The 15,024-nt window shown below is 34.8% G+C and overlaps 2 protein-coding genes across 4 annotated transcripts; both read right to left on the reverse strand.

Annotated features, from left to right (window-relative positions):
* Nucleotides 1–3,139: 3,139 nt before the first annotated feature.
* On the reverse strand, nt 3,140–8,074 carry LOC140777679 (uncharacterized). Of its 2 annotated transcripts, none has more exons than XM_073121961.1 (5): nt 7,772–8,074; nt 7,529–7,565; nt 7,330–7,451; nt 7,185–7,248; nt 3,140–4,121 (listed from the first exon to the last, which is right to left on the reverse strand). In XM_073121961.1, the coding sequence occupies exons 1-4, from the start codon at nt 8,015–8,017 to the stop codon at nt 7,186–7,188; spliced, it is 468 nt and encodes a 155-aa protein (XP_072978062.1). In that variant the 5' UTR covers nt 8,018–8,074; the 3' UTR covers nt 3,140–4,121; nt 7,185. The 2 variants fall into 2 exon arrangements, with proteins under 2 accessions (XP_072978062.1, XP_072978061.1); XM_073121960.1 differs by lacking the exon at nt 3,140–4,121 and adding an exon at nt 4,622–5,315 and having other exon boundaries at nt 7,772–8,073.
* Nucleotides 8,075–8,360: 286 nt separating this feature from the next.
* Nucleotides 8,361–13,812, reverse strand: LOC140777678 (uncharacterized). 2 transcript variants are annotated; one of them, XM_073121958.1, is made up of 2 exons: nt 11,823–13,812; nt 8,361–9,172 (listed from the first exon to the last, which is right to left on the reverse strand). In XM_073121958.1, the coding sequence occupies exon 1, from the start codon at nt 13,398–13,400 to the stop codon at nt 12,036–12,038; it is 1,365 nt and encodes a 454-aa protein (XP_072978059.1). In that variant the 5' UTR covers nt 13,401–13,812; the 3' UTR covers nt 8,361–9,172; nt 11,823–12,035. The 2 variants fall into 2 exon arrangements, with proteins under 2 accessions (XP_072978059.1, XP_072978060.1); XM_073121959.1 differs by having other exon boundaries at nt 8,361–10,474.
* Between the last annotated feature and the right edge of the window lie 1,212 nt (nt 13,813–15,024).

Here is a 15,024-nt window from a genome sequence, read left to right on the forward strand (position 1 = left end):
GATCCAACCCTAAAATAGTAAAAAAAAGCACAGGGTGATTTACACATCTACCCTTTTAAGTATCATTAGTTGCCACTTGAAATTAATAAAGGGTAAAATGGTAAATTTTCGTAACTAGTATTAGGATAAGTTATATTTTGTTCGTCTTCGGTAAGCATCATTAAGGATTTTAATAGAGGGTGGGCCATGCCTCTGCCACGTGGCCTTCTAACAATCGTCCGTCCGTTGGAACACATATACCACCGCAGTGAACGGACGGACAACGATGAACCAGCTGTTTTGCTTTTTAAGATGTGCTTAGTTCATTGCATGACACCTTGAAGATGTAGCACATGATCGGATAAAAATAAAATAAAAAATTTAGAAAAGTATGTAAAAATATAAAAATAAAATGTAAAAATAAAATACAAAATTTAGAAAATAAAATAAATATAAAAAATTTAGAAATTTAATTTTTTACATTTATTAATAATCACTATGTTCCCATGTTAAATAATAAAATAAATTGACAAGCTTTAAGAAAAGTAGGATGGATTAGGCACCATGTCACAGTAATTTTTGACCCAAATTAGCCTTCTTAGAAACTTTTTACTCTTTTAATTCACCCACCAATTTCACCAACTTAGTATTAAAAGCACAGCTTAATTATTCCGTGCGATTATATAAAAAAATAAATTATTGAAGAATTCAACAATTACTCTATTTGTTTTGTTAAGCGGTTTATTTTAATTGAGTATTATATATATAAACCTTTGAATTATTTATGAAAGTGCTAAAATTGGTTTTGATTGCAATTATATTAGAGAGCAAAACATCATTATGACTCGTTGACTCTAGGTCAAAGATAAGTCTATTAATGTGAAAAAAAAAAACTTTTTACTTAGATTACATTGTTCTAAGTTGAGAAGACTTTCAAGTATAGCAAGTCTTCTTTGATATGGAAATTTTTTTGTCCTTATCATATGACTTTAATGACCACATTATGTTATTTATACAATGGTGTCTGTTGCTTAAATGCTACAGGAAAGTGAAAAAGAAAAATTGAAATTGTTTGCATGGCCCCAAGGACTATAGCTACTATATCCACGACAACAATGTTTCATCATTTAGTTAGATTAAAAAAAATTCGTTATCTTTTTAATTTCCAGTTTTATATCAAACTAGTTTTAACTCTGGCACTGATATTAATCAGTTATACTTTATAACAAATTGAGCGAGTTTTTAACTATTTTAAGTTTACTGTGTCTAATTCATTTTGAACATTAAATGTAATACTATATAAATTAAAAAAAATACTGAATAAGATATCAATCTCACCTAGTATTTAAGTTTTTTAAAATATATATAAAAACAGTTTGTCTTTTAATTTTTAAATAGTTCTTTGGGTATCTCAAAAATGTACTCCAAAATGTTAAAAAAATATATAAATTGTAAACTATAGTCTACTCCATAGTCCTTGGCAGAAAGTGTACTTACATGGATTCTGATCATATATATATATATATATATAAACCATGTCAAGCTCATGTTCCCATTTGAACAGTTCTCTTCCTACCTCACATGATGAGGATTCTCTGAAGCCCTGCAGCAGTTCATGGATAATTTCCTCTTTGTCATCATGTATACTCCAAAACCCCCAACTGCCCTACAGTTTTTGTCTCCCAGGTGATAAATGTAAGAAACTATCTTCATCGAGAACCTATCTTTGTAGCCCTGGCCACTTCTAAGTGACCCAGCTACTACAGGTCCTATGTTTAAATCTCATCCAAAGCATTGAATTTGAAGGTAATATATAATAACAAATTTTTTATGCCCATAATGTGTGTATGATTTAGATTTATTATGATGTGTTTCTTAATAAACTCATAGTTATGGAAAAAGGAAGAAAGAGATGAAGAAGCGTACGATGGTATCTGCATTATTAAGTCCCACAGATGAAAGACCATGTATGGAGATCAGAAATGGTAGTTAATTTTAACTAATAACTGTAGGAATGTTTGTTTGGATTTTGGAGGCATTCGAAACAGAGTAAATAAATGCACCGACTAAATAAGTGGTCTTTTTTTTTAATGTCTACTAATGAAAGACTAAGACTACTGGAAGTGACATGAGATATGAAGTAAAAAAAAGAATTATTTCTTCTGCTAACTTCTTCTCTTCATGAAATGGTATACAGTGATGCAGAGCCCAACTAATAATCCTTAATTTAATCTGTGGTTTAAGTAATGGGTTGTTGCGATTAAACTATCAACACATGTTGGCAAAAGGCAGAGCAAACTTCCCAAACAAAAGAAGGTTGATTTGGTTAAGCTTACAAGTAATGATTTGGAGTTTCTTGGCATTTGGATTTGATGTCGATTTGGCATTAAGCTAAGGAATGATGGTGTGGGATCCATGCCTACTCAAGAATAATGAACCTAGAGAAAGAGAGAGAAGGAATGTGACATGCATAGGAAACTTTATTGCCAAGCAACAAAGCTTTCCTTTCTTTAATAAAAAATAACTAGTTTTCCTTTCTGAAAAGGAAAAAAATTCCATGATAAATGAGATACTGTGAGATAATGAACCCTAAGGCCTTGTTCTTCTCAAACACTGATTTATTTGCCTTTATATATATATACTACATTTGCCTGCACTTGTGATACCAAAAGAGAGATATTCTTATCCTTTATCTAACATAATGTTTATCTAAATGATGGGATAAGATAGATATGGATGAGAATATATTCGTAAACTAGAATAAGAATATCACATATTCTAACATATTGTTATAGTTTCTGATCTTCAACTTTTTCTTTTTGGGTGAGGAAATAAAGAGGCAAGCCCAGTTATGATTTAAAGAAGAAATTAAAGGCTACATAGTTTAGAGAAAGGTTGAAGAGAGAGAAGAGCCTTAGGCAGAATTCTTTGTCTTTTGTCTTCGATGTTAATTTATAAGTAATAATTCGATACTAACTAATTAGTTATTAAAAATAATTTTTATCAAATGATGAGTTAAATAATATATAAGACATTTTATATATGTGACTATATTAATCAATTAAAAAAATTAGAATTTAAGTACTTTCTTATTACTTATCTTTATAACAGCTATTTTAATAATAGGAATGTCAATTTCTACCAATTTATTATTATTTTTATTTTTTATAAAAAAATAGATAGCTAAAAGATAAATAAAATATGACTAATCTATTCTTACAATTTAAAAAAAGTGATAGTTACTTTCGGTTGATATGATCGATACTTTTAATTAATTTTATTTAGTATTATTTAATTTCTCCCGTTTAATTAGGTAAGAAAAATTAATAGTTCGAATCATTTGCCTAATTTATAATATATTTTCTAACAAAATACTCAATGCATGCAAGATATTCTAAAAGAGAGAGAGAGGGGGAAAAAATCATTTGGCTCATGAGACAAGAAAAGAGGTGGGTATCACTCCAAATCCCACGTTGCTTTTAAGAAGAAGCAAACGTTCTTTTTGATGCATTTATATTGTAAAATTAAATTATTATGTGAGTGCGCCAAACACCTTGTGATTTGTGTAGGACCAAAGTACATAAATGGGCCATATAATTCACATGCTTTCACATGTAAATAAAAGGTACATTTCATCTACTAGCTAGAAATCTATAAAGCTCCTTCATTTCCTCCATCCAAGGACTAAACTTTAAATGATAGAATGCCAAATTACACCCAAAAAAAGTGAGGACCAAAGCCAGACTTTGTGGCTCACATCTTTCTCCAATCCTTATTAATTAATTTGATCTTCGAATCAGATACTGCCTAATTCGACTGACAACTGGGGATTATACTAATGGTGGAAAACAAATTAAAACAACTTGAGGCAACCAAAGATTGGACCTCAAAGCATTACTTAATAAAAAAAAAGTAATAATAATAATAATAATATCGAAGATACTTAACTTAGCTTTTACTCTTGTGCTTGACTGCTTGTGTGTTGTGTGTATGTATGTGAAAGAGATGTCATGTATGGCAAATGGCATGACCCATGTGGTTCTGAAGATCTCACAAAAGAACACTTCCTATCCGAAGTTCGTACTATTGTTAGGTGCAATGCAGAACGGATGAGGTTTCAATAAGGCTGCCACCCTGACCCCCTGACAAAATTTTCAAAATTTTAATATTAGTTTCACTAAAAAATAATATAACATTGAGAGGGCTAATCTGGTAAAAAAATATCTCTCTCTCTCTCTCTCTCTCAAAACTTTAATATTACTTTCATAAAAAATAATATAACATTGAGAGAGCTATTAATATGATAAGAAAAAAATCTCCTAAACTCTCTCTTCTCTCTGTCTCTCTCTCTCTCCTCCCCCACCCCAGTACCCCACCCCACCTCTCTCTGAAGTTTCTTTCGATTTGTTAACAAACAAAGTAGGCCCGTAGGAATTCCTGGTCCAATTATGCTCGCGTCATATGATGGACTTTATATATGATTATTGTAAATGATAGTGGATATAACTCTAGACATAATCTCAAACAATATAAAAGATATTATTTGACAGCCGAAAGAAGGAATGAAGACATTTTTGTCCATCTTTTTAAGCTTGTCAGCTTGTGGGTGGTTATCATGTCGACGGGCATTAAACCAAAATAACTATAATATGCAAAGGATATTCTCATCGATGATTACGAATAGATGAAACCAAGGTTACTAACATTCCAAATGTTCATCAGTTTACCAAATAGAAAAGGTCAGGGTAGATAGGATCCTTACAAATTATATATGATGAAATGATGGTAAAATTGCTTTTATTATGAGGACATAATATCAGTCACATACTTGCTAGTGGAAAATTCTATTACACATTCTCATCATCCACTTCTCATCCTTATCATTGCCATCAGAGAATGGAAGGAAAATAGATGATAAATTGCAGGGCCATCATTGTGGAATACAAAATCAAGGGCGACTATAATATAAGCATAACTGCATAAATATCCATATATCAATGACAAACCTTTAAACGGGAAGCGAGATAAATATTTAATTTAGGTTTAAATGCTTGGACAAAGAATCTAAAGTAGGCTAAGAACAAATCGTTCAAGAGGTTATTTAGTACTACCAAGACCGATTTCTTGCCATCCTCCCAACTTGTAGGCAAACATTAGCTCATCATCAGAAACTAGCTGTATCATCATTCATTCCACAATAAAGATTAGAAGGGTTGCTTTTGGCATAGATGCTGCTCTTCTTTCTATCTGATGTCTAGCTATGTATTAGAAAGACATTGCTGTAGCGGGGCCAACAAATAATTTGATTTCTTTGAAATATATTAGGCCGTATTTTCCTGATAAAAAGAACATGATGCAAGTATGTTAATGCTAAACTTTATAATCTTCTTTTTATCATATCCAATGAATAACATGTTAGGTTCTAGAAAAACCTGCAAAGTTGATTGAAGTTGTTATGGAGCACAATAGTGACAATGGAATTACTGTTTTACTTGCTAACTTGGCTATACAGACGTGCAAAAATGCAATTACGCTACCCTAACTCACCAAACAATGCTTACTTAAAACATCAAGAGAAATGAACTAGAGCTGGTCAGATACAAATTTGCAAGTCATGAAACAAGATATATCAATGTTAATAAGCAATAACTCATGGAGAACTACAGCTATGATTTTCATGTGCTCGTGTTAATGCTTTTTATAACAAATATTATGTTCACTAGATAACTATACTCAGAATCAAATAAAAAAGTGAATCAGCAACATAAGATTCAACAAAAAAAAAATCCAGTAAACAAGTTTTGGGTCCAAATCCCTTCTAAACTACAAGACAGGCAGTGAGGCAGACAAAGGAATAAGAAGGGGCGTCACAGCAGCTACTTATGTATCAGTGCTGATAGGTCAATATGAAGGACAATAAAGATAAAACTAGTGATTAACTTTACTAACTACTACCAGATTAGTATTCCATTCAGATGTAGATGCAGTATTGGTTGGCAAAACCAAGTTCCTCATGAAGAAATTAAGAAAACTTGCAGGAGAAACTGATTGACTTGATATGTGAAAATAAAAGATGTGAACAGATGGAGCTGATACCATTCAGATTACACAAGCTATTTATGTTAGCATGTGAATCATTTGAATACGTACAGATCATGTTGAACATTACCTTCATAAATTAGTTGCAGTCCTTCCAGCATTGCATGGTAATTTTTCACTATAAACCATATACATTCCTAGTAAGACATGCCAGTTGGATTTGTATTTCAATCTGCCTATATACTTAAATTCTTCATTTCAAAGTTCAAAAGTATGTATGTTAGTCTTCCACCCCACCAAATAGCTTTACAGATTAAATGCTTGCACTCCTTTATTGTCCAATTTTATGCTGGCACTCAACTGGAAGTTTTTGTATAATCACTCAATAAGGCTTCTAAACCACATATTTTACCCTATTATCATCACAACGAATCATGTGAGAACAATTTGATTCCAACAGTGCTTTTGTGTAAGGAGGGTTCTTTCATGATAACCATGTTAAGCCATCCTCTGTTCTTATGCTAATCTAGTTGGAAGCTCTTTTTCCTAATTTTCATTTTCTACTACTTCAAGATTTTCTTGCCATGAAAATCAAGAGACAGCAAATTAATGAAGAATGATAAGGTGATGATCAGAACAATGGAGATGCATTCAGGGGTAAGTTTGAATTACTTGTCAGTAATTCTTACATGTACGTAATATCTGTCACCTTCTGAGAAGGCTAAAACTGATGTTGGAACCCATCAAGTATTTGAGAAAAAGAACCTATTGAGTCCAGTACAAGAAGCGATTCTAAAGTTTGTCCCAAATTAGTAGCAATAAGAAGTAAAAATTAGTATAAGCAGCACACAGTGAGCTCTAAGGCAAATCATATTTGACTGCATTAGGGACTGACTATTACACTCCATCTAAGCAGCCACCTTGAACGTCGCTCATGGGCAAAGACAGTTTTAAATCATGTTATGAAACTTAAATTAATATAGCATGGAATATTACTAGAATCTAATACAACAGTAGAAGGGAAAATTCCATTATGTCAAAACCAATTTAATACCAAGGCAATGCATGGATCACGAGGACATCATAATTCTTCATACAAGCTTTAGCTAGAACTTGTCTGAACTCTGAACTTTAACTACTGAAAGACAAAAACTTAAAATAAGTACCTTAGAAGTTCTCTGGGCTATCATCTAGTTGCTTCTCATCTTCAATTTCCACCTCCAAAATTTCCTAGTCAAATAACATTGCGACATTGCTGTATTCAATATATTCTAAACAAGATATCCATATAAGCACATATAAGTAACTTACAGGGATCCTGTTCTTAAGATAATTACCAACCCGTGCCAGAACTGTGGCACGGGTATGCCAAAACCGTCCCTTAAGACTGAGCTTCACATAAGGGCCATCTAGTTCAGCAAGATCCACCTTTCCTACATGCATCCATTGTCACTTTAATCATAGCATCTACATACACTAACCTAACAATCGAACAGTGTACCTAATTTACCTGTTATCCCAACTTCCGCATCAAAGATCTGACCCAACTGAATCATGAAAAAAGAAAAAGAGAAGACACTCGAGTAAATATTTATAAAACATTAAATTTGTTGATACTACTAAATTATCAACAAATCCTTAACTTCCTGCCATTTAACATATAACAATCCCAACAAGATTCGGACTATAACGCGATAAGAATTTGAACTAAGCCGAGAAAAAAAATTGAACAAATTTGAGATGGCTATCTTGCCTCGGATCTGGCGTCGACTAGGACCTGACGGATGTTATCCTCGGTCAGATCGAGGGGAGGGAGAGAGGCAGAAATCGTCGGGAAGCGCGACCGGGGAGGAAGAGACCTTAGCCTCCCAGATCGATAGCGCCGAGTCCTCAGAGTTACGTCTAGGGTTTGGAAGGTTGGGAGGTTTGAAGGATTGGATAGAGACCGGAGAAGGGAGGAGGAGGAGGCGAAGGATCGCAGGTGCAATACGAAGGCCATGTTTTAACGTAAAGATTTTGAAGGTGGAGGGAAGAGAGGAGCAGAAAATTCACATACCTTACTCTTTAAGCTTTCTTCGTGAGCTCATCTTATCTTGTCCGCACGTGAGTTGCAGGTGGCATAAGAGAGTTAAAATATGCTTCGAAATAAATATATTTTTCCATTTTCTTAATTTATTTTTGGTAAGAAAAATATATCAAGCCCCTTACTGTGGTCTTTATTCTCATGGATCACTCTTTATTACATGTAGTCAGTCTCCAAGGTTGACTTCTAAAGAGCAAGAGAAGAAATCTTTATCATATCGCACATCTATAGCCAAGGGTAGACAAACAAAGCATCTCACTTTAGTAGTCAACTGAATTCAACTAAATCAAATTCCGTTCGAAATACATAATAGAGAATGAATATAATCTGATACTTTATTTTTCCTCAAAAAAGAATACAATCTGTATGCTGAAAACCTCCGATCACCAAACAAATTATGAACTCTGAGTGCATTTAACAAATGAGAAAAGAATTAGAGAGCAAGATATGAACTCAGAAAAGATTATCTCAAATTTGTTCGAGTAAAGTTGCCAAAAGGTTAAGCATGGGCCATTCTCGGAAAAGATACTGATAGCTGGCCAATGATTTCCTTGTGCCTGAATGAAATATTTACTCTTTTTCTTTGCCTCCTCGCTCCACATTATTGTAATAATGTTAATGTAAAATACTTGATCACAATCCTGCCACTTAGCATCTGAGAGTATAACCAAAAGTACAAGCCTACACAGATTTGGTTGCCTTCTTTTACTGATTCAGGAACTGAGGACATAACCCGTTCTCGTGGAAGCATTCTGACACTAAAAAATACCCAAGGTTAAGAGATTTCTGGCGCAATGACCTTGCATACATACAAGAAATGCCGCTCTGAAATGCAGATATGCATATGCGATCCATGCTTCTGATGCTTCTAATATAACATCTGAGGCAGATCACAAAAGCTTCCTTGTGGATGAGGCCATTGAAATATCAGCCACATCCTGAGGAGGTGCTCATTCAGGAATGCAGGACACCTGGACGGTCATTTCAAGCCCTCGATGTAACTCCTTTGAGTCCTTCGCAATATCGTTTGCAATCTAATGCTTAGCTGCAGATTTGCAGTGCAAAGTACCACTGTACATTGAGACCGTAAAAATGTCAAACATTGTAAATAACTCACCATGTCACATCTAAAGGATTTATCCATTTTGCTACCAAGAAGATATTCTATAGAAAATTCCAAGCCTTTGACATTTCTTCTTATAGTGAAAAAGGGAAACATATAATAAGCTAGTTCTAGATAATGTAACATAATAAGATTCCATAGTAGATAATTTCCAGTTTATCAGTGCCTTCAATAGACAGCCATTAAAGCAGGAAAGCTTATGAGTTAAGCAGTTAATCTAACCTACTGCTAACCTCCATCTTGTGGTTCAGAATAATATTATGTGAACAAAGGTACAAATTTAAGACAATCAAATAGTAATTAGAACCGTTTAATAGAAATTATTCAAGACTTAGATTGAGCTTAATGCATCTCAACTCTGAAGGAGTGGCACTTTAGAATAAGCCAATATAACAAGTTCATGCAATGAGAGAGTTAAGAATAGCTGTCAGAAGGAGAAATCAAGCAAAATGATGTATCAAAAGATACAAGAATTCTTGTCACCTGACCAACCATCCAAAGTATAACAAGTACACCCAATCACTACTTATGAAGTCACAATTAACTTTCAAAATATTAAAAATCAGATATGGACTGATCTATAAGTAAGAAAATTATGAATTTTTTTATAGTAGTAGCCTCACGAGTTACGGATCTAATAACTTTAGTTTCACGTAAATCAGAAGCTGAGATGAAAAGTTAAAAATAAAACAATGAAAAAAGGTCAGAAATCGACATAAGTGAAAATTCCGACGTTGCAGCGATCGTCAAATTATGATCTACTCCTAAGAAAATAAAGACAATCTAACGGTTATAATAAAATATAAAGGTGATAAGAGTAAATTGGTTAAACTCAAGACTCATTCCCTGATAATAATCGACCCATGACCGCTTATATTTATAGGAGTAAAGTCCCAGCAGATCAGATCCATATGCAGATTATCCACTTTATTTAAATTTAAAAAATATATAAATCTAACTAACTAACTTGACTCGAAAGACTCGATCGACTTAACACACGTGGTCGGATAGTAATACAAAAATAATTTAAGTGGAAAGCAAGAGTCATGTCTTTAATCCTGTAAGACTGCAGCATGGTAAGAACAGCGAGTAGATCATTCATAGTATAATAAAGCCTTAGAACAAAGTCTTAGATGGCAATTTGGTTGCAAAAATTTCTGATTTCTGATTGACGAAGCTACTAAAGAGAGACCAAACACAGACGGACTCCCGAGTTAGAGGGATGAGAGGCTAGTCATGCCCGAGGGCTCCTGCGAAGGAGAAAGGAGGAATGAGAAGGAAAGAACTAGGGTTCGAGGGCAAATAAAGAATTAACAAAGAAAAAATAACTTAACTCTCGACATTATAAGTAGAGGTGTATTTTGAATATTCTTTTTTTTCACCTTTTCTGTTTATAGTGTTAGGAGAGTGAGAGATTTTCAATATTTTAGGGGGTCTTTGTATACCAAAAAAAAAATCAAAGGAGGTATGTGAAAAAAGAGTAATAATTTAAAAGGTCTAAGTAGAATTATCCTAATATCTTTATTATTCTAATATCATGGGTTAATTGTAGTTGGCACAAAAGGTCATAAGAGTGACTGTGGACCTAGCTACCTTTACCTATTTAATCAATCGGCCAGCTTTTAACAAGTTGATAGTAACTTCGAATGATAATGTATTTGAGTCTTGAAAAGACAATCATCATTATCAGATAATATTTAAGCAGAAATTTACTCACACACACCTTGTTTATATGAAATGTAGATGAATAATTTCAGTATGTATATCAGTCATAATCCTAGGAGCTGTCCTTGAAAGATGCATCTTGATTCATAAGCACATTACAAAACAATATCATGATATTCTAGTCTAATAGTAATTCTTTTTAGATTTTATAAATGACGACATATTTATTTGCATGCAATGAACTAGAGAATTAAAATTTGGATAAAGAAATATAAAAACATCACAATGCCATCGTAAACTGACTTCAATCAATGGCACATGATATTTACGTAAATTAAAAGCTTTTAATGGATTTACCAAAGATTAGATAATCATTTCCAGAATCCTGGAGATAGTTTGGGTAGATACTTGCTTTTGTCTACAAGAACAAGCTATTCGAGTAATTAAAATTAATAATTTGATGGCTCCAGTGTGAAACTCATGTTGTTGTGCACGGCATTTAGGGGTAATTACTTACAGTGTCACGCAATCAACATAAGTTCATTTTACAATACCATGACTCACAGTAAATCTAAAGCATGAGTTGAATGCATCTGTGTTAGTATTTGTTACTTGTTAACAATGGAATAAACATATTGTCATATTGGAAAACTTGAAGAGCTAAAGTTAGGTACTAGGATAGCAAATTAGGCTCCAATATCTTGGGACAGGGACTAAATTGCGATAGACAGGGAATGCTAATTAGTAATTAGTTCAGTCTATACTCTATAGTATCCCACATATGTTCCATTTTATAGTGAAAGCAGTAGACAACGGTAAAGTTCATTGGAAGCGAATAGAATAGACGTAGAAAGAAAGTGTGTTGTGGATAACAACATATAACATGAATAAATATTAGTGATGCGCATGAACATAAAAATATAATTAACTTACAAGACAATTACTGCCAGGAGCTTAGCTCTAAACTGCACTCTGACTTGTTTTAATGGAGTACTCCAATGCTCTGAAAAAGCATGACCAGATGTCTGTTCCATGCAGTCAAGCTTGTATTTCCAATTAGTGAGTAAAAAATAAAAGAATGTGAGCTAAGCTGGTGAAGCTCTTCATTCACCATAAAGTGATAGCCCAAAAAGTTTGTATTTCCATTTAATGCTGTTTCTGCGTCCTGCGGTGGGATAATATGTCTTGAAAGACCTTCACTTCATCAGTTGAAAAGGAAGGTGTTCTTGCAGAAACCAACTTCATTATCTCCCTAGCATTCCTGTCCTTCGAAATTGTCATAAGGCCTTTTAGAACTTTACTGATGGTGTCAACATTCGGAAACCAGTTCCTCTCCATGCTATCCTTGCACAAACTGAATGCCAAATCGAACTCCCGACCATCGCAAAGGTAATGAACCATGGTCTGGTAAATCTTGCTGTTTGGCTTGCATCCCCTCCCATGCATAGCATAAAAGATCCTCTTAGCCATTGCAAACTCACCCATCATGAAAAATCCTTTTATGATCAGATTATATGTTACCTCATCTGGTTTTATACCATAAATGTACATGTTACGCACCAGGGTATTAGCTTGCCAGGCCCTCCTTCTGCTAATCAAATACTGAATTCTGACATTAAAAGTGGTGAGACTTGGCAAACACCCCCTGAGCCTCATGAGATTCCAAAGCCCATCACCAATCTCACGCCGACCATGCTTATAGAAGGCAGAAATGAGTGTGGTATATGTGAAGACATCCGGTCTGAGTCCTGCCTTCTCCATCTCTCGCATTACACAATAAGCAGAATCCAAGCCGCCCATTATGCACATAACCTTAATAATAGTATTATAGGAAATCTCATCCAAATCAATCCCATATTTGGAAGGAGCCTCATAAAAAACAGCCCAGAGGTCATCAAACTTGTTTGCCTGAGACAAGACCTTGAGTGTGGCATTGAAAGATTTTACTGTCCTAGGACATCCAAATAGGTGCATCTCATGAAATGTCCGGAGAGCATGATCTGGCATCCCAGCTCTTCCATACAGTGTTATGATCCGAACAACAAATCCCTCTCGACGTCCTTGAGGAAGGGTCTTATGGTGCTCAAGAAGGTGTTCAATGAGATCAAAGCGGCGTGCACCAGAAAGACGTGACACTGTATCCTCAAACGCAAACCGATTCTCAACTACAAGTCTGTTATGGGCATTGGACTTAAAGAGGAGAAAAAGCTTTTCTGGATCTCTCTCTGCCTTAATCTTCAAAAGAGCAGGCTCACTGACAATTTTAGGATCAGAGTCATTGGACAATGGGCATTCTTGTTTGGATTCAGGTTTGGGATTGACTCTATTTTTCAAAATGGCAGCTTTACAAGCAGAAATTGTTGGGAGGTTTTCTTGATAGTGATTCGGAGAGTTAGCATAGGCGGCAAGATCAGTTTTTGTTCTTGATTTAGAGATAACGGCAGCAATCACAGTGATCGACAAAGCATCAATTGCAGCACAGAGTCTGCGAACGGTGTGCAAAGATAGCATGATCTGATTCCTATTTTGCCTTCAAACTACACTATCTACTCGATCTAAAGTGCATTTAATTGCAAGAAGACATGGATAATATAAATCCAATTGCAAGAAGAGGATGTGATAATGCATATCGGTATAATAGCTAAAAACAACAGTATCCAATCAAGAAAAGGCAAAAGAAATACAACAGTACCAAGAACTTTGGGAGAGTTCAAGAATGAGGGATGCCACGTACAAAGACAAAACCTTAGCCCTCAATCTTTTGATTGCGCTCGACTCTGAAAGTAGCTCATTGAGGTCAACGCGAGAGATATCTAGGGTTTTAGGGTTCCTTCCTGTTCTTGCAGCCCTAGTAGATGAATGAACATACTACAAAACAGAGATCAGTGATGGAACTTAGAGGTTGTGAATCTTCCACAGCAACGGTCTGTGTGGATGTGCGGAACACCACGATGCGGGTATAACCCGGATCCCATTCAAATGGACACTTGTCTTAATCGGTAGGTGGGAAAACGGGTCGAATTTAATCTTATCCGATCCGGTTCTATACCCAAGATTTACTGGATATCCAAATGCGTATCCATCCATATTCGAATAATCCATGCAGATATAAATATCAGTTAGAAGAATATAGGGTTAATTTACACTAACAATACTTGCATTATACTCAGATTTTCATCAGTACTCTGTAAACTTTTTTAAGTTACAATATCTCTTCTAAATTTAAAAAAATTTCAATGTCACCCTTCTATTTATCCAATAATAATGGACGAATATACCCTCCTCCCTCGTCTTTATTTTTTCCCTCCCCGTTCTCTCTCTTTCCTTTCATCTCTTCTTCCCTCCATTCTATTCTCTCCCTCCTTCCTTCCTTCCAGACAGTGCTACCACCCACGACGACGACGACGCATGAGTAGGACGACGACAATGGGGATAAAAGGGAGGTGGCAACGCAGTGGAGCATCAATCAAGTGCCACGACAATGGCGTTGTATTCACGACACCTCCATTTATGTTTGCGTCGTCGCATCAACTCCACCACAGAGCAAGTAGCCGTACACGACCCCTTGCAGATCCAACATCACAATCTTTCCGACGAACCCCGCCGTCGCCCCCACCCTTCTTTAGTGTCCGATGTTGGCCTTGCCCTAGAGCTGCTTGAGCTTGTCGTCGGTCGGAGTTGCATCATCCTTGGCGCACTTGTTGGGGCCATGATGACTTGATACGAGAAAGAGAGAATGGGAGGCGGGGTTCTCGATGATGGATGGTTGGGTTTGCTGAAGGAGGATAGTAGGGTGTTTAAAAAATATAAATTAATTAAGAGTATTTAGATAATTTCATAATTTCATTTTATTTTGCTAGCTAAATTGATAAGCTTGTTAAGTTATTAGGATATTATTTTCATTGAGTGTTGTCCATCACTATCGTTAGCTGTTTCAATTTGTCCCGAAGCTTAGATGGGACATTATAATCTAAAAAAGTTTAAAATATCTCCGTGAAAATCAGGTCGAGGTGTTGGTGTAATTAAACCCAAGAATAAATTTGAAATAGAATTTAGTTTAAAATATTATAATAATTGTGAAATATTCTTTTATATAAGATATGTGTTTATAATTATACTTAGCCAATATAATAAT

The sequence above is a fragment of the Typha angustifolia genome, chromosome 15, assembly GCF_048772165.1.
Source record: "Typha angustifolia cultivar Huaian chromosome 15, ASM4877216v1, whole genome shotgun sequence".
NCBI lineage: Eukaryota > Viridiplantae > Streptophyta > Magnoliopsida > Poales > Typhaceae > Typha > Typha angustifolia.